Genomic DNA, 21,032 nt, shown 5'->3' with positions numbered 1-21,032 from the left:
CAGAGTCAATGTGGAAGCTATATACAGGGGGTATCGGTACAGAGTCAATGTGGAGACTATATACAGGGGGTACCGGTACAGAGTTAATGTGGAGGCTATATACAGGGGGTACCGGTACAGAGTTAATGTGGAGGCTATAAACAGGGGGTACCGGTACAGAGTCAATGTGGAGGCTATATACAGGGGGTACCGGTACAGAGTCAATGTGGAGGCTATATACAGGGGGTACCGGTACCGAGTAAATGTGCGGGGGTACAGTTTGAGGTCATTTGCACATGTAGGTAGGGGTAAATTGACTATGCATAGATAATGAACATCTCTGTGTGTCTCTCTCTCTCTCTGTGTCTCTCTCTGTCTCTCTCTCTCTCTCTCTCTCTCTCTCTCTCTCTCTCTCTCTCTCTCTGTCTCCTAACTGAGATTGGAGCCCTATGTGACCTCTTTCATTTCTCTCTCACACAGAGATTGGAGCCCTGTGTGACCTAGAGACCCTGGATGTCAGTAGGAATGTGTTGGTGTGTCTCCCAGAGCGGCTGCACCAGTGTCTGTCTCTCCAGTGTCTCACTGCTGACAGGAACAACCTGACCAGTTTCCCCAGACAGCTCTGCCAGCTCCACAGCCTCAACGAGCTCAGTATGGCTGCTAACCAACTCACCTCTCTACCCCTAGGTTAGTATGGGGTCAGAGTTCACCACAGCCTCAACCAGCTCAGTATGGCTGTTAACCAACTCACCTCTCTACCCCTAGGTTAGTATGGGGTCAGAGTTCACCACAGCCTCAACCAGCTCAGTATGGCTGCTAACCAACTCACCTCTCTTACCCCTAGGTTAGTATGGGGTCAGAGTTCACCACAGCCTCAACCAGCTCAGTATGGCTGTTAACCAACTCACCTCTCTACCCCTAGGTTAGTATGGGGTCAGAGTTCACCACAGCCTCAACCAGCTCAGAATGGCTGTTAACCAACTCACCTCTCTACCCCTAGGTTAGTATGGGGTCAGAGTTCACCACAGCCTCAACCAGCTCAGTATGGCTGTTAACCAACTCACCTCTCTACCCCTAGGTTAGTATGGGGTCAGAGTTCACCACAGCCTCAACCAGCTCAGTATGGCTGTTAACCAACTCACCTCTCTACCCCTAGGTTAGTATGGGGTCAGAGTTCACCACAGCCTCAACCAGCTCAGTATGGCTGTTAACCAACTCACCTCTCTACCCCTAGGTTATCAGAATCCTATTGGACCCTATATGATTCTCACATTCCTATTGGATGTTGTATCACCTCTATCAGAATCCTATTGGACCCTATATAATTCTCACATTCCTATTGGATGTTGTATCACCTCTATCAGAATCCTATTGGACCCTATATGATTCTCACATTCCTATTGGATGTTGTATCACCTCTATCAGAATCCTATTGGACCCTATATAATTCTCACATTACTATTGGATGTTGTATCACATCTATCAGAATCCTATTGGACCCTATATGATTCTCACATTCCTATTGGATGTTGTATCACATCTATCAGAATCCTATTGGACCCTATATGATTCTCACATTCCTATTGGATGTTGTATCACCTCTATCAGAATCCTATTGGACCCTATATGATTCTCACATTCCTATTGGATGTTGTATCACCTCATCAGAATCCTATATTAGACTGTTTTCCCTATTGGAAATCAAAAGTAACCGATTATATAGTATCCAGTTTTAACAATACAAAACATCCACATACAAATAACAACATACAGACACAGACAAACATCCACAACATCACCCCTGTCCAGACCCACCTGCCCACAGCTCTATCTCCAGACAAACATCCACAACATCACCCCTGTCCAGACCCACCTGCCCACAGCCCTATCTCCAGACAAACATCCACAACATCACCCCTGTCCAGACCCACCTGCCCACAGCCCTATCTCCAGACAAACATCCACAACATCACCCCTGTCCAGACCCACCTGCCCACAGCCCTATCTCCAGACAAACATCCACAACATCACCCCTGTCCAGACCCACCTACCCACAGCTCTATCTCCAGACAAACATCCACAACATCACCCCTGTCCAGACCCACCTACCCACAGCTCTATCTCCAGACAAACATCCACAACATCACCCCTGTCCAGACCCACCTGCCCACAGCCCTATCTCCAGACAAACATCCACAACATCACCCCTGTCCAGACCCACCTGCTCACACTGTATGTTTTGCTTGGCCAGAGCTCAGTCATCAGCCAGCCAGCCAGGGAGGTATGGGCAGACAGCCAGCCAGGGGGGTATGGGCAGACAGCCAGCCAGGGGGGTATGGGCAGACAGCCAGCCAGGGGGGTATGGGCAGACAGCCAGCCAGGGAGGTATGGGCAGACAGCCAGCCAGGGGGGTATGGGCAGACAGACAGCCAGGGAGCTATGGGCAGACAGCCAGCCAGGGAGCTATGGGCAGCCAGCCAGCCAGGGAGGTATGGGCAGCCAGCCAGCCAGGGAGGTATGGGAAGCCAGCCAGCCAGGGAGGTATGGGCAGCCAGCTAGCCAGGGAGGTATGGGCAGCCAGCCAGGGAGGTATGGGCAGCCAGCCAGCCAGGGAGGTATGGGCAGCCAGCCAGGGAGGCTGTGTGTTTTACTGGGCTAGTCTTAGCTCAGGTGTAGGGGCGCGTGGCTCTCCCATGGCCCTACCATGTGCCACTGTAGTAGTTAGACCAGTCAGGGATTACAGAGGCCTGTCTGATAGATGATAGATGTGCCTGTCTGATAGATGTGCCTGTCTGATAGATGTGCCTGTCTGATAGATGTGCCTGTCTGATAGATGTGCCTGTCTGATAGATGATAGATGTGCCTGTCTGATAGTTGTGCCTGTCTGATAGATGATAGATGTGCCTGTCTGATAGATGTGCCTGTCTGATAAATGGTAGATGTGCCTGTCTGATAGATGTGCCTGTCTGATAGATGTGCCTGTCTGATAGATGTGCCTGTCTGATAGATGTGCCTGTCTGATAGATGTGACTGTCTGATAATGATAGATGTGCCTGTCTGATAGATGTGCCTCTCTGATGTGCCTGTCTGATAGATGTGACTGTCTGATAGATGTGACTGTCTGATAATGATAGATGTGCCTGTCTGATAATGATAGATGTGACTGTTTGATAGATGTGCCTCTCTGATAGATGTGCCTGTCTGATAGATGTGACTGTCTGATAGATGTGACTGTCTGATAGATGTGACTGTCTGATAATGATAGATGTTCCTGTCTGATAATATTGTGGGGGTGACTGTCTGATAATATTGTGGGGGTGACTGTCTGATAATATTGTGGGGGTGACTGTCTGATAATATTGTGGGGGGTGACTGTCTGATAATATTGTGGGGGTGCCTGTCTGATAATATTGTGGGGGTGACTGATAATATTGTGGGGGTGTGTTCCAGATTTGGGTCGTTCCAGAGAGCTGCAGTTTGTGTTTGTTGACAACAACGTCCACCTCAAAGGCCTTCCTTCATACCTGTACAACAAGGTGATTGGCTGCAGCGGGTAAGGACAGCCCCTAACCCTTATATCTGATAATATTGTTATCTGTACAAGGTGATTGGCTGCAGTGGATAAGGACAGCCCCTAACCCTTATATCTGTACAAGGTGATTGGCTGCAGCGGATAAGGACAGCCCCTAACCCTTATATCTGTACAAGGTGATTGGCTGCAGTGGATAAGGACAGCCCCTAACCCTTATATCTGTACAAGGTGATTGGCTGCAGTGGATAAGGACAGCCCCTAACCCTTATATCTGTACAAGGTGATTGGCTGCAGTGGATAAGGACAGCCCCTAACCCTTATATCTGTACAAGGTGATTGGCTGCAGCGGGTAAGGACAGCCCCTAACCCTTATATCTGTACACGGTGATTGGCTGCAGTGGATAAGGACAGCCCCTAACCCTTATATCTGTACAAGGTGATTGGCTGCAGTGGGTAAGGACAGCCCCTAACCCTTATATCTGTACAAGGTGATTGGCTGCAGCGGATAAGGACAGCCCCTAACCCTTATATCTGTACAAGGTGATTGGCTGCAGTGGATAAGGACAGCCCCTAACCCTTATATCTGTACAAGGTGATTGGCTGCAGTGGGTAAGGACAGCCCCTAACCCTTATATCTGTACAAGGTGATTGGCTGCAGTGGGTAAGGACAGCCCCTAACCCTTATATCTGTACAAGGTGATTGGCTGCAGTGGATAAGGACAGCCCCTAACCCTTATATCTGTACAAGGTGATTGGCTGCAGCGGATAAGGACAGCCCCTAACCCTTATATCTGTACAAGGTGATTGGCTGCAGTGGATAAGGACAGCCCCTAACCCTTATATCTGTACAAGGTGATTGGCTGCAGTGGATAAGGACAGCCCCTAACCCTTATATCTGTACAAGGTGATTAGCTGCAGTGGATAAGGACAGCCCCTAACCCTTATATCTGTACAAGGTGATTGGCTGCAGCGGATAAGGACAGCCCCTAACCCTTATATCTGTACAAGGTGATTGGCTGCAGCGGATAAGGACAGCCCCTAACCCTTATATCTGTACAAGGTGATTGGCTGCAGTGGGTAAGGACAGCCCCTAACCCTTATATCTGTACAAGGTGATTGGCTGCAGTGGATAAGGACAGCCCCTAACCCTTATATCTGTACAAGGTGATTGGCTGCAGCGGATAAGGACACATCTCCATCCCTTTCATCAGCTTCTTTGTGGATGAATATCATTTCTTTAGCATTTCATTGCTTACTGACCTTTTTCTTAATTGGATAAATCTATGTCTATTAATGTATTATAGCAGAATTTGGATTTGAGTCTCAGACATTGACGTCTGTCTGTCTAACCTGTCTGTATGTCTCTCTGTCTGTCTCTCTCTCTCTGTCTCTCTCCATGTGTGGTCTGTCTAACCTGTCTGTCTCTCTCTGTCTCTCTCCAGGTGTGGTCTGTCTAACCTGTCTGTCTGTCTCTCTCTCTGTCTCTCTCCAGGTGTGGTCTGCCAGGGCAGGTGTCTGACCGGGTGCCCCAGCCTCTGTCTCTGTCTCTGGGAGATGTGTCTCTCCCTTTGCCTGCTGAGGTGAAAGCTATAGGCTCAGAGACGGAGCGAGTGGGCCCCCTGGAGGAGCTCGCCATGAGGGCCCTGCACAGCATATACGGGCGACAGCCAATCAGAGGTGAGGAGAGACACGGATACAGCTACACACACACAGATCCTCTTGGGTCTTCTGATATTTCAGGACATGAAGTGTCGTTTAATTCATCCCACCATAGAGACATGAAGTGTCCTTTAATTCATCCCACCATAGAGACATGAACTGTCCTTTAATTCATCCCACCATAGAGACATGAAGTGTCCTTTAATTCATCCCACCATAGAGACATGAACTGTCCTTTAGTTCATCACACCATAGAGACATGAACTGTCCTTTAGTTCATCACACCATAGAGACATGAAGTGTCCTTTAATTCATCCCACATAGAGACATGAAGTGTCCTTTAATTCATCCCACATAGAGACATGAAGTGTCCTTTAATTCATCACACCATAGAGACATGAAGTGTCCTTTAATTCATCACACCATAGAGACATGAAGTGTCCTTTAATTCATCACACCATAGAGACATGAAGTGTCCTTTAAGTCATCACACCATAGAGACATGAAGTGTCCTTTAATTCATCCCACCATAGAGACATGAGGTGTCCTTTAATTCATCACACCATAGAGACATGAAGTGTCCTTTAATTCATCACACCATAGAGACATGAAGTGTCCTTTAGTTCATCACACCATAGAGACATGAGGTGTCCTTTAATTCATCCCACCATAGAGACATGAAGTGTCCTTTAACTCATCACACCATAGAGATGCTGTACATATGGTAGGGGTCTTAGCACCGAGCCTTGGGGAACGCTAAATTCAGCTACGGAACATTTGAAGCATTCTAATATGACATTGAGCAGATTCCATCTTGATGGGGATGAATGTGAAGACATTGAAGAGTTCATCAGCGCTGGGATAATATAGAATATGGTCTCTGCCCCAAATGGCTCCCTATTTCCTATATAGTGGACTGCTTTTTGAGAATGGGGTGCCATTTGGGGGGAGACACATAGTACTTTCACACTCAGAAATGATATATTACACACTGAAATTATGCTCACATCGGATATGGAAACGGATACATGGAGCATGATCACACGGCCGTCCGGAACAGCTTGTGCTCTCATGCATGATTCAGTGTTGCCTCAAAGCGAGCACAGAAGGCATTTAGTTAGTTTGGTAGTTTTGCGTCACTGGGCAGCTCTTGGCTGGGTTTCCCTTTGTAATCCATGATAGTTTGCAAGCCCTGCCACATCCAACAAGCATCAATGCCGGTGTAGTAGGATTCCATCTTAGTCCAGTATTGACACTTTGCTGGATTGATGGTTCGTCGGAGGGCATAGCGGGATTTCTTATAAGTGTCCAGATTTGTGTCCTGCTCCTTTAAAGCGTCAGCTCTAGCCTTTAGCTCAGTGTGGATGTTGCTTTGTATTCCATGGCTTCTGGTTATCCCCTCCGGCGCCATTCTTTCACATCACTGCAACCCCAGGCATCCAGCTACTGCTGTGGTCTGTCACTAACCCCAGGCATCCTGCTGTGGTCTCTCACGAACCCCCAGGCATCCTGCTACTGCTGTGGTCAGTCAGTAGCCCCAGGCATCCTGCTACTGCTGTGGTCTGTCACTAACCCCCAGGCATCCTGCTGTGGTCTGTCACTAACCCCCAGGCATCCTGCTACTGATGTGGTCTGTCACTAACCCCCAGGCATCCTGCCACTGCTGTAGTCTGTCACTAAACCCCAGGCATCCTGCTACTGCTGTGGTCTGTCACCAACCCCCAGGCATCCTGCTGTGGTCTGTCACCAACCCCCAGGCATCCTGCTGTGGTCTGTCACCAACCCTCAGGCATCCTGCTACTGCTGTGGTCTGTCACTAACCTCCAGGCATCCTGCTGTGGTCTGTCACTAACCCCAGGCATCCTGCTACTGCTGTGGTCTGTCACTAACCCCCAGGCATCCTGCTGTGGTCTGTCACGAACCCCCAGGCATCTTGCTGTGGTCTGTCACTAACCCCCAGGCATCCTGCTGTGGTCTGTCACGAACCCCCAGGCATCCTGCTACTGCTGTGGTCAGTCACTAACCCCAGGCATCCTGCTGTGGTCTGTCACTAACCCCCAGGCATCCTGCTACTGCTGTGGTCTGTCACTAACCCCCAGGCATCCTGCTGTGGTCTGTCACTAACCCCCAGGCATCCTGCTGTGGTCTGTCACGAACCCCCAGGCATCCTGCTACTGCTGTGGTCTGTCACGAACCCCCAGGCATCCTGCTGTGGTCTGTCACTAACCCCCGGCATCCAGCTGTGGTCAGTCATTAACCCCCAGGCATCCTGCTGTGGTCTGTCACTAACCCCCAGGCATCCTGCTACTGCTGTGGTCTGTCACTAACCCCCAGGCATCCTGATGTGGTCTCTCACTAACCCCCAGGCATCCTGCTGTGGTCTCTCACGAACCCCCAGGCATCCTGCTACTGCTGTGGTCTGTCACGAACCCCCAGGCATCCTGCTACTGCTGTGGTCTGTCACTAACCCCCAGGCATCCTGCTGTGGTCTGTCACTAACCCCCAGGCATCCTGCTGTGGTCTCTCACGAACCCCCAGGCATCCTGCTACTGCTGTGGTCTGTCACGAACCCCCAGGCATCCTGCTACTGCTGTGGTCTGTCACTAACCCCAGGCATCCTGCTGTGGTCTGTCACGAACCCCCAGGCATCCTGCTACTGCTGTGGTCAGCCACTAACCCCAGGCATCCTGCTGTGGTCTCTCACGAACCCCCAGGCATCCTGCTACTGCTGTGGTCAGTCACTAACCCCAGGCATCCTGCTGTGGTCTGTCACTAACCCCCAGGCATCCTGCTAATGCTGTGGTCTGTCACTAACCCCCATGCATCCTGCTGTGGTCTGTCACGAACCCCCAGGCATCCTGCTACTGCTGTGGTCAGTCACTAACCCCAGGCATCCTGCTGTGGTCTGTCACTAACCCCCAGGCATCCTGCTAATGCTGTGGTCTGTCACTAACCCCCATGCATCCTGCTGTGGTCTGTCACGAACCCCCAGGCATCCTGCTACTGCTGTGGTCAGCCACTAACCCCAGGCATCCTGCTGTGGTCTCTCACGAACCCCCAGGCATCCTGCTACTGCTGTGGTCTGTCACTAACCCCCAGGCATCCTGCTGTGGTCTGTCACTAACCCCCAGGCATCCTGCTGTGGTCTGTCACGAACCCCCAGGCATCCTGCTACTGCTGTGGTCAGTCACTAACCCCCGGCATCCAGCTGTGGTCAGTCATTAACCCCCAGGCATCCTGCTGTGGTCTGTCACTAACCCCCAGGCATCCTGCTACTGCTGTGGTCTGTCACTAACCCCCAGGCATCCTGATGTGGTCTCTCACTAACCCCCAGGCATCCTGCTGTGGTCTCTCACGAACCCCCAGGCATCCTGCTACTGCTGTGGTCTGTCACGAACCCCCAGGCATCCTGCTACTGCTGTGGTCTGTCACAAACCCCCAGGCATCCTGCTACTGCTGTGGTCTGTCACTAACCCACAGGCATCCTGCTACTGCTGTGGTCTGTCACTAACCCCCAGGCATCCTGCTACTGCTGTGGTCTGACATTAACCCCCAGGCTTTCTGCTGTGGTCTGTCACTAACCCCAGGCATCCTGCTGTGGTCTGTCACTAACCGCAGGCATCCTGCTGTGGTCTATCACTGACCCCCAGGCATCCTGCTCCTGCTGTGGTCAGTCACTAACCCCAGGCATCCTGCTGTGGTCTGTCACGAACTCCAAGGCATCCTGCTGTGGTCAGTCACTGACCCCAGGCATCCTGCTGTGGTCTGTCACTAACCCCCAGGCATCCTGCTAATGCTGTGGTCTGTCACTAACCCCCAGGCATCCTTCTGTGGTCTGTCACGAACCCCCAGGCATCCTGCTACTGCTGTGGTCTGTCACTAACCCCAGGCATCCTGATGTGGTCTGTCACTAACCCCCAGGCATCCTGCTGTGGTCTGTCACTAACCCCCAGGCATCCTGCTGTGGTCTGTCACTAACCCCCAGGCATCCTGCTGTGGTCTGTCACTAACCCCCAGGCATCCTGCTACTGATGTGGTCTGTCACTAACCCCCAGGCATCCTGCTGTGGTCTCTCACTAACCCCCAGGCATCCTGCTACTGCTGTGGTCTGTCACAAACCCCCAGGCATCCTGCTACTGCTGTGGTCTGTCACTAACCCCCAGGCATCCTGCTACTGCTGTGGTCTGACATTAACCCCCAGGCATTCTGCTGTGGTCTGTCACTAACCCCCAGGCATCCTGCTGTGGTCTGTCACTAACCCCCAGGCATCCTGCTGTGGTCTGTCACTAACCCCAGGCATCCTGCTGTGGTCTGTCACGAACTCCCAGGCATCCTGCTACTGCTGTGGTCAGTCACTAACCCCAGGCATCCTGCTGTGGTCTGTCACTAACCCCCAGGCATCCTGCTGTGGTCTGTCACTAACCCCAGGCATCCTGCTGTGGTCTGTCATGAACTCCCAGGCATCCTGCTACTGCTGTGGTCAGTCACTAACCCCAGGCATCCTGCTGTGGTCTGTCACTAACCGCAGGCATCCTGCTGTGGTCTATCACTGACCCCCAGGCATCCTGCTCCTGCTGTGGTCAGTCACTAACCCCAGGCATCCTGCTGTGGTCTGTCACGAACTCCAAGGCATCCTGCTGTGGTCAGTCACTGACCCCAGGCATCCTGCTGTGGTCTGTCACTAACCCCCAGGCATCCTGCTAATGCTGTGGTCTGTCACTAACCCCCAGGCATCCTGCTGTGGTCTGTCACGAACCCCCAGGCATCCTGCTACTGCTGTGGTCTGTCACTAACCCCAGGCATCCTGATGTGGTCTGTCACTAACCCCCAGGCATCCTGCTGTGGTCTGTCACTAACCCCCAGGCATCCTGCTGTGGTCTGTCACTAACCCCCAGGCATCCTGCTGTGGTCTGTCACTAACCCCCAGGCATCCTGCTACTGCTGTGGTCTGTCACTAACCCCCAGGCATCCTGCTGTGGTCTCTCACTAACCCCCAGGCATCCTGCTGTGGTCTCTCACAAACCGCCAGGCATCCTGCTACTGCTGTGGTCTGTCACAAACCCCCAGGCATCCTGCTACTGCTGTGGTCTGTCACTAACCCCCAGGCATCCTGCTACTGCTGTTGTCTGACATTAACCCCCAGGCATTCTGCTGTGGTCTGTCACTAACCCCCAGGCATCCTGCTGTGGTCTGTCACTAACCCCCAGGCATCCTGCTGTGGTCTGTCACTAACCCCAGGCATCCTGCTGTGGTCTGTCACGAACTCCCAGGCATCCTGCTACTGCTGTGGTCAGCCACTAACCCCAGGCATCCTGCTGTGGTCTGTCACTAACCCCCAGGCATCCTGCTAATGCTGTGGTCTGTCACTAACCCCCATGCATCCTGCTGTGGTCTGTCACGAACCCCCAGGCATCCTGCTACTGCTGTGGTCAGCCACTAACCCCAGGCATCCTGATGTGGTCTGTCACTAACCCCCAGGCATCCTGCTGTGGTCTGTCACTAACCCCCAGGCATCCTGCTGTGGTCTGTCACTAACCCCCAGGCATCCTGCTACTGCTGTGGTCTGTCATTAACCCCCAGGCATCCTGCTACTGCTGTGGTCTGACATTAACCCCCAGGCATTCTGTTGTGGTCTGTCACTAACCCCAGGCATCCTGCTGTGGTCTGTCACTAACCCCAGGCATCCTGCTGTGGTCTGTCACTAACCCCAGGCATCCTGCTGTGGTCTTTCACTAACCCCCAGGCATCCTGCTAATGCTGTGGTCTGTCACTAAACCCCATGCATCCTGCTGTGGTCTGTCACGAACCCCCAGCCATCCTGTTACTGCTGTGGTCTGTCACTAACCCCAGGCATCCTGATGTGGTCTGTCACTACCCCCCTGGCATCCTGCTGTGGTCTGTCACTAACCCCCAGGCATCCTGCTACTGCTGTGGTCTGACATTAACCCCCAGGCATTCTGCTGTGGTCTGTCACTAACCCCAGGCATCCTGCTGTGGTCTGTCACTAACCCCCAGGCATCCTGCTGTGGTCTGTCACTAACCCCCAGGCATCCTGCTGTGGTCTGTCACGAACTCCCAGGCATCCTGCTACTGCTGTGGTCTGTCACGAACCCCCAGGCATCCTGCTGTGGTCTGTCACTAACCCCCGGCATCCTGCTGTGGTCAGTCATTAACCCCCAGGCATCCTGCTGTGGTCTCTCACGAACCCCCAGGCATCCTGCTACTGCTGTGGTCTGTCACGAACCCCCAGGCATCCTGCTACTGCTGTGGTCTGTCACTAACCCCCAGGCATCCTGCTGTGGTCTGTCACTAATCCCCAGGCATCCTGCTGTGGTCTGTCACTAATCCCCAGGCATCCTGCTGTGGTCTGTCACTAACCCCCAGGCATCCTGCTGTGGTCTGTCACTAACCCCAGGCATCCTGCTATGGTCTGTATCTAACCCCAGGCATCCTGCTACTGCTGTGGTCTGTCACTAACCCCAGGCATCCTGCTACTGCTGTGGTCTGTCACTAACCCCCAGGCATCCTGCTGTGGTCAGTCACTAACCCCAAGCATCCTGCTGTGGTCTGTCACAAACCCCCAGGCATCCTGCTAATGCTGTGGTCTGTCACTAACCCCCAGGCATCCTGCTGTGGTCTGTCACGAACCCCCAGGCATCCTGCTCCTGCTGTGGTCTGTCACTAACCCCCAGGCATCCTGATGTGGTCTCTCACTAACCCCCAGGCATCCTGCTGTGGTCTCTCACGAACCCCCAGGCATCCTGCCACTGCTGTGGTCTGTCACGAACCCCCAGGCATCCTGCTACTGCTGTGGTCTGTCACAAACCCCCAGGCATCCTGCTACTGCTGTGGTCTGTCACTAACCCACAGGCATCCTGCTACTGCTGTGGTCTGTCACTAACCCCCAGGCATCCTGCTACTGCTGTGGTCTGACATTAACCCCCAGGCTTTCTGCTGTGGTCTGTCACTAACCCCAGGCATCCTGCTGTGGTCTGTCACTAACCGCAGGCATCCTGCTGTGGTCTAGCACTGACCCCCAGGCATCCTGCTCCTGCTGTGGTCAGTCACTAACCCCAGGCATCCTGCTGTGGTCTGTCACGAACTCCAAGGCATCCTGCTGTGGTCAGTCACTGACCCCAGGCATCCTGCTGTGGTCTGTCACTAACCCCCAGGCATCCTTCTGTGGTCTGTCACGAACCCCCAGGCATCCTGCTACTGCTGTGGTCTGTCACTAACCCCAGGCATCCTGATGTGGTCTGTCACTAACCCCCAGGCATCCTGCTGTGGTCTGTCACTAACCCCCAGGCATCCTGCTGTGGTCTGTCACTAACCCCCAGGCATCCTGCTGTGGTCTGTCACTAACCCCCAGGCATCCTGCTACTGCTGTGGTCTGTCACTAACCCCCAGGCATCCTGCTGTGGTCTCTCACTAACCCCCAGGCATCCTGCTGTGGTCTCTCACGAACCGCCAGGCATCCTGCTACTGCTGTGGTCTGTCACAAACCCCCAGGCATCCTGCTACTGCTGTGGTCTGTCACTAACCCCCAGGCATCCTGCTACTGCTGTGGTCTGACATTAACCCCCAGGCATTCTGCTGTGGTCTGTCACTAACCCCCAGGCATCCTGCTGTGGTCTGTCACTAACCCCCAGGCATCCTGCTGTGGTCTGTCACTAACCCCAGGCATCCTGCTGTGGTCTGTCACGAACTCCCAGGCATCCTGCTACTGCTGTGGTCAGTCACTAACCCCAGGCATCCTGCTGTGGTCTGTCACTAACCCCCAGGCATCCTGCTGTGGTCTGTCACTAACCCCAGGCATCCTGCTGTGGTCTGTCACTAACCCCCAGGCATCCTGCTGTGGTCTGTCACTAACCCCAGGCATCCTGCTGTGGTCTGTCATGAACTCCCAGGCATCCTGCTACTGCTGTGGTCAGTCACTAACCCCAGGCATCCTGCTGTGGTCTGTCACTAACCGCAGGCATCCTGCTGTGGTCTATCACTGACCCCCAGGCATCCTGCTCCTGCTGTGGTCAGTCACTAACCCCAGGCATCCTGCTGTGGTCTGTCACGAACTCCAAGGCATCCTGCTGTGGTCAGTCACTGACCCCAGGCATCCTGCTGTGGTCTGTCACTAACCCCCAGGCATCCTGCTAATGCTGTGGTCTGTCACTAACCCCCAGGCATCCTGCTGTGGTCTGTCACGAACCCCCAGGCATCCTGCTACTGCTGTGGTCTGTCACTAACCCCAGGCATCCTGATGTGGTCTGTCACTAACCCCCAGGCATCCTGCTGTGGTCTGTCACTAATCCCCAGGCATCCTGCTGTGGTCTGTCACTAACCCCCAGGCATCCTGCTGTGGTCTGTCACTAACCCCCAGGCATCCTGCTACTGCTGTGGTCTGTCACTAACCCCCAGGCATCCTGCTGTGGTCTCTCACTAACCCCCAGGCATCCTGCTGTGGTCTCTCACAAACCGCCAGGCATCCTGCTACTGCTGTGGTCTGTCACAAACCCCCAGGCATCCTGCTACTGCTGTGGTCTGTCACTAACCCCCAGGCATCCTGCTACTGCTGTTGTCTGACATTAACCCCCAGGCATTCTGCTGTGGTCTGTCACTAACCCCCAGGCATCCTGCTGTGGTCTGTCACTAACCCCCAGGCATCCTGCTGTGGTCTGTCACTAACCCCAGGCATCCTGCTGTGGTCTGTCACGAACTCCCAGGCATCCTGCTACTGCTGTGGTCAGCCACTAACCCCAGGCATCCTGCTGTGGTCTGTCACTAACCCCCAGGCATCCTGCTAATGCTGTGGTCTGTCACTAACCCCCATGCATCCTGCTGTGGTCTGTCACGAACCCCCAGGCATCCTGCTACTGCTGTGGTCAGCCACTAACCCCAGGCATCCTGATGTGGTCTGTCACTAACCCCCAGGCATCCTGCTGTGGTCTGTCACTAACCCCCAGGCATCCTGCTGTGGTCTGTCACTAACCCCCAGGCATCCTGCTACTGCTGTGGTCTGTCATTAACCCCCAGGCATCCTGCTACTGCTGTGGTCTGACATTAACCCCCAGGCATTCTGTTGTGGTCTGTCACTAACCCCAGGCATCCTGCTGTGGTCTGTCACTAACCCCAGGCATCCTGCTGTGGTCTGTCACTAACCCCAGGCATCCTGCTGTGGTCTTTCACTAACCCCCAGGCATCCTGCTAATGCTGTGGTCTGTCACTAAACCCCATGCATCCTGCTGTGGTCTGTCACGAACCACCAGGCATCCTGTTACTGCTGTGGTCTGTCACTAACCCCAGGCATCCTGATGTGGTCTGTCATTACCCCCCTGGCATCCTGCTGTGGTCTGTCACTAACCCCCAGGCATCCTGCTACTGCTGTGGTCTGACATTAACCCCCAGGCATTCTGCTGTGGTCTGTCACTAACCCCAGGCATCCTGCTGTGGTCTGTCACTAACCCCCAGGCATCCTGCTGTGGTCTGTCACTAACCCCCAGGCATCCTGCTGTGGTCTGTCACGAACTCCCAGGCATCCTGCTACTGCTGTGGTCTGTCACGAACCCCCAGGCATCCTGCTGTGGTCTGTCACTAACCCCCGGCATCCTGCTGTGGTCAGTCATTAACCCCCAGGCATCCTGCTGTGGTCTCTCACGAACCCCCAGGCATCCTGCTACTGCTGTGGTCTGTCACGAACCCCCAGGCATCCTGCTACTGCTGTGGTCTGTCACTAACCCCCAGGCATCCTGCTGTGGTCTGTCACTAATCCCCAGGCATCCTGCTGTGGTCTGTCACTAATCCCCAGGCATCCTGCTGTGGTCTGTCACTAACCCCCAGGCATCCTGCTGTGGTCTGTCACTAACCCCAGGCATCCTGCTATGGTCTGTATCTAACCCCAGGCATCCTGCTACTGCTGTGGTCTGTCACTAACCCCAGGCATCCTGCTACTGCTGTGGTCTGTCACTAACCCCCAGGCATCCTGCTGTGGTCAGTCACTAACCCCAAGCATCCTGCTGTGGTCTGTCACAAACCCCCAGGCATCCTGCTAATGCTGTGGTCTGTCACTAACCCCCAGGCATCCTGCTGTGGTCTGTCACGAACCCCCAGGCATCCTGCTCCTGCTGTGGTCTGTCACTAACCCCAGGCATCCTGATGTGGTCTGTCACTAACCCCCAGGCATCCTGCTGTGGTCTGTCACTAACCCCCAGGCATCCTGCTACTGCTGTGGTCTGTCATTAACCCCCAGGCATCCTGCTACTGCTGTGGTCTGACATTAACCCCCAGGCATTCTGCTGTGGTCTGTCACTAACCCCAGGCATCCTGCTGTGGTCTGTCACTAACCCCAGGCATCCTGCTGTGGTCTGTCACTAACCCCAGGCATCCTGCTGTGGTCTGTCACTAACCCCCAGGCATCCTGCTAATGCTGTGGTCTGTCACTAACCCCCATGCATCCTGCTGTGGTCTGTCACGAATCCCCAGGCATCCTGCTACTGCTGTGGTCTGTCACTAACCCCAGGCATCCTGCTGTGGTCTGTCACTAACCCCCAGGCATCCTGCTGTGGTCTGTCACTAACCCCCATGCATCCTGCTACTGCTGTGGTCTGACATTAACCCCCAGGCATTCTGCTGTGGTCTGTCACTAACCCCAGGCATCCTGCTGTGGTCTGTCACTAACCCCCAGGCATCCTGCTGTGGTCTGTCACTAACCCCAGGCATCCTGCTGTGGTCTGTCACGAACTCCCAGGCATCCTGCTACTGCTGTGGTCTGTCACGAACCCCCAGGCATCCTGCTGTGGTCTGTCACTAACCCCCGGCATCCTGCTGTGGTCAGTCATTAATCCCCAGGCATCCTGCTGTGGTCTGTCACTAACCCCCAGGCATCCTGCTACTGCTGTGGTCTGTCACTAACCCCCAGGCATCCTGCTGTGGTCTCTCACTAACCCCCAGGCATCCTGCAGTGGTCTCTCACGAACCCCAGGCATCCTGATGTGGTCTGTCACTAACCCCCAGGCATCCTGCTGTGGTCTGTCACTAACCCCCAGGCATCCTGCTACTGCTGTGGTCTGTCATTAACCCCCAGGCATCCTGCTACTGCTGTGGTCTGACATTAACCCCCAGGCATTCTGCTGTGGTCTGTCACTAACCCCAGGCATCCTGCTGTGGTCTGTCACTAACCCCAGGCATCCTGCTGTGGTCTGTCACTAACCCCAGGCATCCTGCTGTAGTCTGTCACTAACCCCCAGGCATCCTGCTAATGCTGTGGTCTGTCACTAACCCCCATGCATCCTGCTGTAGTCTGTCACGAATCCCCAGGCATCCTGCTACTGCTGTGGTCTGTCACTAACCCCCAGGCATCCTGCTACTGCTGTGGTCTGACATTAACCCCCAGGCATTCTGCTGTGGTCTGTCACTAACCCCAGGCATCCTGCTGTGGTCTGTCACTTACCCCAGGCATCCTGCTGTGGTCTGTCACTAACCCCCAGGCATCCTGCTAATGCTGTGGTCTGTCACTAACCCCCATGCATCCTGCTGTGGTCTGTCACGAATCCCCAGGCATCCTGCTACTGCTGTGGTCTGTCACTAACCCCAGGCATCCTGATGTGGTCTGTCACTAACCCCCAGGCATCCTGCTGTGGTCTGTCACTAACCCCCAGGCATCCTGCTGTGGTCTGTCACTAACCCCCAGGCATCCTGCTGTGGTCTGTCACTAACCCCAGGCATCCTGCTGTGGTCTGTCACGAACTCCCAGGCATCCTGCTACTGCTGTGGTCAGTCACTAACCCCAGGCATCCTGCTGTGGTCTGTCACTAACCCCCAGGCATCCTGCTGTGGTCTGTCACTAACCCCAGGCATCCTGCTGTGGTCTGTCACTAACCCCCAGGCATCCTGCTGTGGTCTGTCACTAACCCCAGGCATCCTGCTGTGGTCTGTCATGAACTCCCAGGCATCCTGCTACTGCTGTGGTCAGTCACTAACCCCAGGCATCCTGCTGTGGTCTGTCACTAACCGCAGGCATCCTGCTGTGGTCTATCACTGACCCCCAGGCATCCTGCTCCTGCTGTGGTCAGTCACTAACCCCAGGCATCCTGCTGTGGTCTGTCACGAACTCCAAGGCATCCTGCTGTGGTCAGTCACTGACCCCAGGCATCCTGCTGTGGTCTGTCACTAACCCCCAGGCATCCTGCTAATGCTGTGGTCTGTCACTAACCCCCAGGCATCCTGCTGTGGTCTGTCACGAACCCCCAGGCATCCTGCTACTGCTGTGGTCTGTCACTAACCCCAGGCATCCTGATGTGGTCTGTCACTAACCCCCAGGCATCCTGCTGTGGTCTGTCACTAATCCCCAGGCATCCTGCTGTGGTCTGTCACTAACCCCCAGGCATCCTGCTGTGGTCTGTCACTAACCCCCAGGCATCCTGCTACTGCTGTGGTCTGTCACTAACCCCCAGGCATCCTGCTGTGGTCTCTCACTAACCCCCAGGCATCCTGCTGTGGTCTCTCACAAACCGCCAGGCATCCTGCTACTGCTGTGGTCTGTCACAAACCCCCAGGCATCCTGCTACTGCTGTGGTCTGTCACTAACCCCCAGGCATCCTGCTACTGCTGTTGTCTGACATTAACCCCCAGGCATTCTGCTGTGGTCTGTCACTAACCCCCAGGCATCCTGCTGTGGTCTGTCACTAACCCCCAGGCATCCTGCTGTGGTCTGTCACTAACCCCAGGCATCCTGCTGTGGTCTGTCACGAACTCCCAGGCATCCTGCTACTGCTGTGGTCAGCCACTAACCCCAGGCATCCTGCTGTGGTCTGTCACTAACCCCCAGGCATCCTGCTAATGCTGTGGTCTGTCACTAACCCCCATGCATCCTGCTGTGGTCTGTCACGAACCCCCAGGCATCCTGCTACTGCTGTGGTCAGCCACTAACCCCAGGCATCCTGATGTGGTCTGTCACTAACCCCCAGGCATCCTGCTGTGGTCTGTCACTAACCCCCAGGCATCCTGCTGTGGTCTGTCACTAACCCCCAGGCATCCTGCTACTGCTGTGGTCTGTCATTAACCCCCAGGCATCCTGCTACTGCTGTGGTCTGACATTAACCCCCAGGCATTCTGTTGTGGTCTGTCACTAACCCCAGGCATCCTGCTGTGGTCTGTCACTAACCCCAGGCATCCTGCTGTGGTCTGTCACTAACCCCAGGCATCCTGCTGTGGTCTTTCACTAACCCCCAGGCATCCTGCTAATGCTGTGGTCTGTCACTAAACCCCATGCATCCTGCTGTGGTCTGTCACGAACCACCAGGCATCCTGTTACTGCTGTGGTCTGTCACTAACCCCAGGCATCCTGATGTGGTCTGTCATTACCCCCCTGGCATCCTGCTGTGGTCTGTCACTAACCCCCAGGCATCCTGCTACTGCTGTGGTCTGACATTAACCCCCAGGCATTCTGCTGTGGTCTGTCACTAACCCCAGGCATCCTGCTGTGGTCTGTCACTAACCCCCAGGCATCCTGCTGTGGTCTGTCACTAACCCCCAGGCATCCTGCTGTGGTCTGTCACGAACTCCCAGGCATCCTGCTACTGCTGTGGTCTGTCACGAACCCCCAGGCATCCTGCTGTGGTCTGTCACTAACCCCCGGCATCCTGCTGTGGTCAGTCATTAACCCCCAGGCATCCTGCTGTGGTCTCTCACGAACCCCCAGGCATCCTGCTACTGCTGTGGTCTGTCACGAACCCCCAGGCATCCTGCTACTGCTGTGGTCTGTCACTAACCCCCAGGCATCCTGCTGTGGTCTGTCACTAATCCCCAGGCATCCTGCTGTGGTCTGTCACTAATCCCCAGGCATCCTGCTGTGGTCTGTCACTAACCCCCAGGCATCCTGCTGTGGTCTGTCACTAACCCCAGGCATCCTGCTATGGTCTGTATCTAACCCCAGGCATCCTGCTACTGCTGTGGTCTGTCACTAACCCCAGGCATCCTGCTACTGCTGTGGTCTGTCACTAACCCCCAGGCATCCTGCTGTGGTCAGTCACTAACCCCAAGCATCCTGCTGTGGTCTGTCACAAACCCCCAGGCATCCTGCTAATGCTGTGGTCTGTCACTAACCCCCAGGCATCCTGCTGTGGTCTGTCACGAACCCCCAGGCATCCTGCTCCTGCTGTGGTCTGTCACTAACCCCAGGCATCCTGATGTGGTCTGTCACTAACCCCCAGGCATCCTGCTGTGGTCTGTCACTAACCCCCAGGCATCCTGCTACTGCTGTGGTCTGTCATTAACCCCCAGGCATCCTGCTACTGCTGTGGTCTGACATTAACCCCCAGGCATTCTGCTGTGGTCTGTCACTAACCCCAGGCATCCTGCTGTGGTCTGTCACTAACCCCAGGCATCCTGCTGTGGTCTGTCACTAACCCCAGGCATCCTGCTGTGGTCTGTCACTAACCCCCAGGCATCCTGCTAATGCTGTGGTCTGTCACTAACCCCCATGCATCCTGCTGTGGTCTGTCACGAATCCCCAGGCATCCTGCTACTGCTGTGGTCTGTCACTAACCCCAGGCATCCTGCTGTGGTCTGTCACTAACCCCCAGGCATCCTGCTGTGGTCTGTCACTAACCCCCATGCATCCTGCTACTGCTGTGGTCTGACATTAACCCCCAGGCATTCTGCTGTGGTCTGTCACTAACCCCAGGCATCCTGCTGTGGTCTGTCACTAACCCCCAGGCATCCTGCTGTGGTCTGTCACTAACCCCAGGCATCCTGCTGTGGTCTGTCACGAACTCCCAGGCATCCTGCTACTGCTGTGGTCTGTCACGAACCCCCAGGCATCCTGCTGTGGTCTGTCACTAACCCCCGGCATCCTGCTGTGGTCAGTCATTAACCCCCAGGCATCCTGCTGTGGTCTGTCACTAACCCCCAGGCATCCTGCTACTGCTGTGGTCTGTCACTAACCCCCAGGCATCCTGCTGTGGTCTCTCACTAACCCCCAGGCATCCTGCAGTGGTCTCTCACGAACCCCAGGCATCCTGATGTGGTCTGTCACTAACCCCCAGGCATCCTGCTGTGGTCTGTCACTAACCCCCAGGCATCCTGCTACTGCTGTGGTCTGTCATTAACCCCCAGGCATCCTGCTACTGCTGTGGTCTGACATTAACCCCCAGGCATTCTGCTGTGGTCTGTCACTAACCCCAGGCATCCTGCTGTGGTCTGTCACTAACCCCAGGCATCCTGCTGTGGTCTGTCACTAACCCCAGGCATCCTGCTGTAGTCTGTCACTAACCCCCAGGCATCCTGCTAATGCTGTGGTCTGTCACTAACCCCCATGCATCCTGCTGTAGTCTGTCACGAATCCCCAGGCATCCTGCTACTGCTGTGGTCTGTCACTAACCCCCAGGCATCCTGCTACTGCTGTGGTCTGACATTAACCCCCAGGCATTCTGCTGTGGTCTGTCACTAACCCCAGGCATCCTGCTGTGGTCTGTCACTTACCCCAGGCATCCTGCTGTGGTCTGTCACTAACCCCCAGGCATCCTGCTAATGCTGTGGTCTGTCACTAACCCCCATGCATCCTGCTGTGGTCTGTCACGAATCCCCAGGCATCCTGCTACTGCTGTGGTCTGTCACTAACCCCAGGCATCCTGATGTGGTCTGTCACTAACCCCCAGGCATCCTGCTGTGGTCTGTCACTAACCCCCAGGCATCCTGCTACTGCTGTGGTCTGACATTAACCCCCAGGCATTCTGCTGTGGTCTGTCACTAACCCCAGGCATCCTGCTGTGGTCTGTCACTAACCCCCAGGCATCCTGCTGTGGTCTGTCACTAACCCCCAGGCATCCTGCTACTGCTGTGGTCTGTCACTAACCCCCAGGCATCCTGCTGT

General features: G+C 54.7%; 1 protein-coding gene across 9 annotated transcripts in view; it reads left to right on the top strand.

Annotated features, from left to right (window-relative positions):
- LOC110514501 (leucine-rich repeat-containing protein 28) overlaps positions 1-21,032 on the top strand; it is a 44,222-nt gene that overhangs the window by 7,673 nt on the left and 15,517 nt on the right. For 8 of the 9 annotated variants that reach the window (XR_005039700.1, XR_005039701.1, XM_036963676.1 and 5 more), the window contains 3 exons: positions 460-666; positions 3,430-3,532; positions 5,004-5,188. Coding sequence is in view for 7 of the 9 variants with exons in the window: in XM_036963676.1 (XP_036819571.1) it covers positions 460-666; positions 3,430-3,532; positions 5,004-5,188 (495 nt within the window). In the remaining 2 variants the exon portion in view is untranslated. The remainder of the gene's footprint in view (positions 1-459; positions 667-3,429; positions 3,533-5,003; positions 5,189-21,032) is intronic. The other variant, XM_036963677.1, reaches the window with a different exon arrangement.

This window comes from Oncorhynchus mykiss, chromosome 26 (genome assembly GCF_013265735.2).
Source record: "Oncorhynchus mykiss isolate Arlee chromosome 26, USDA_OmykA_1.1, whole genome shotgun sequence".
Lineage (NCBI taxonomy): Eukaryota > Metazoa > Chordata > Actinopteri > Salmoniformes > Salmonidae > Oncorhynchus > Oncorhynchus mykiss.
This window is presented reverse-complemented; position numbering and strand designations above follow the sequence as displayed.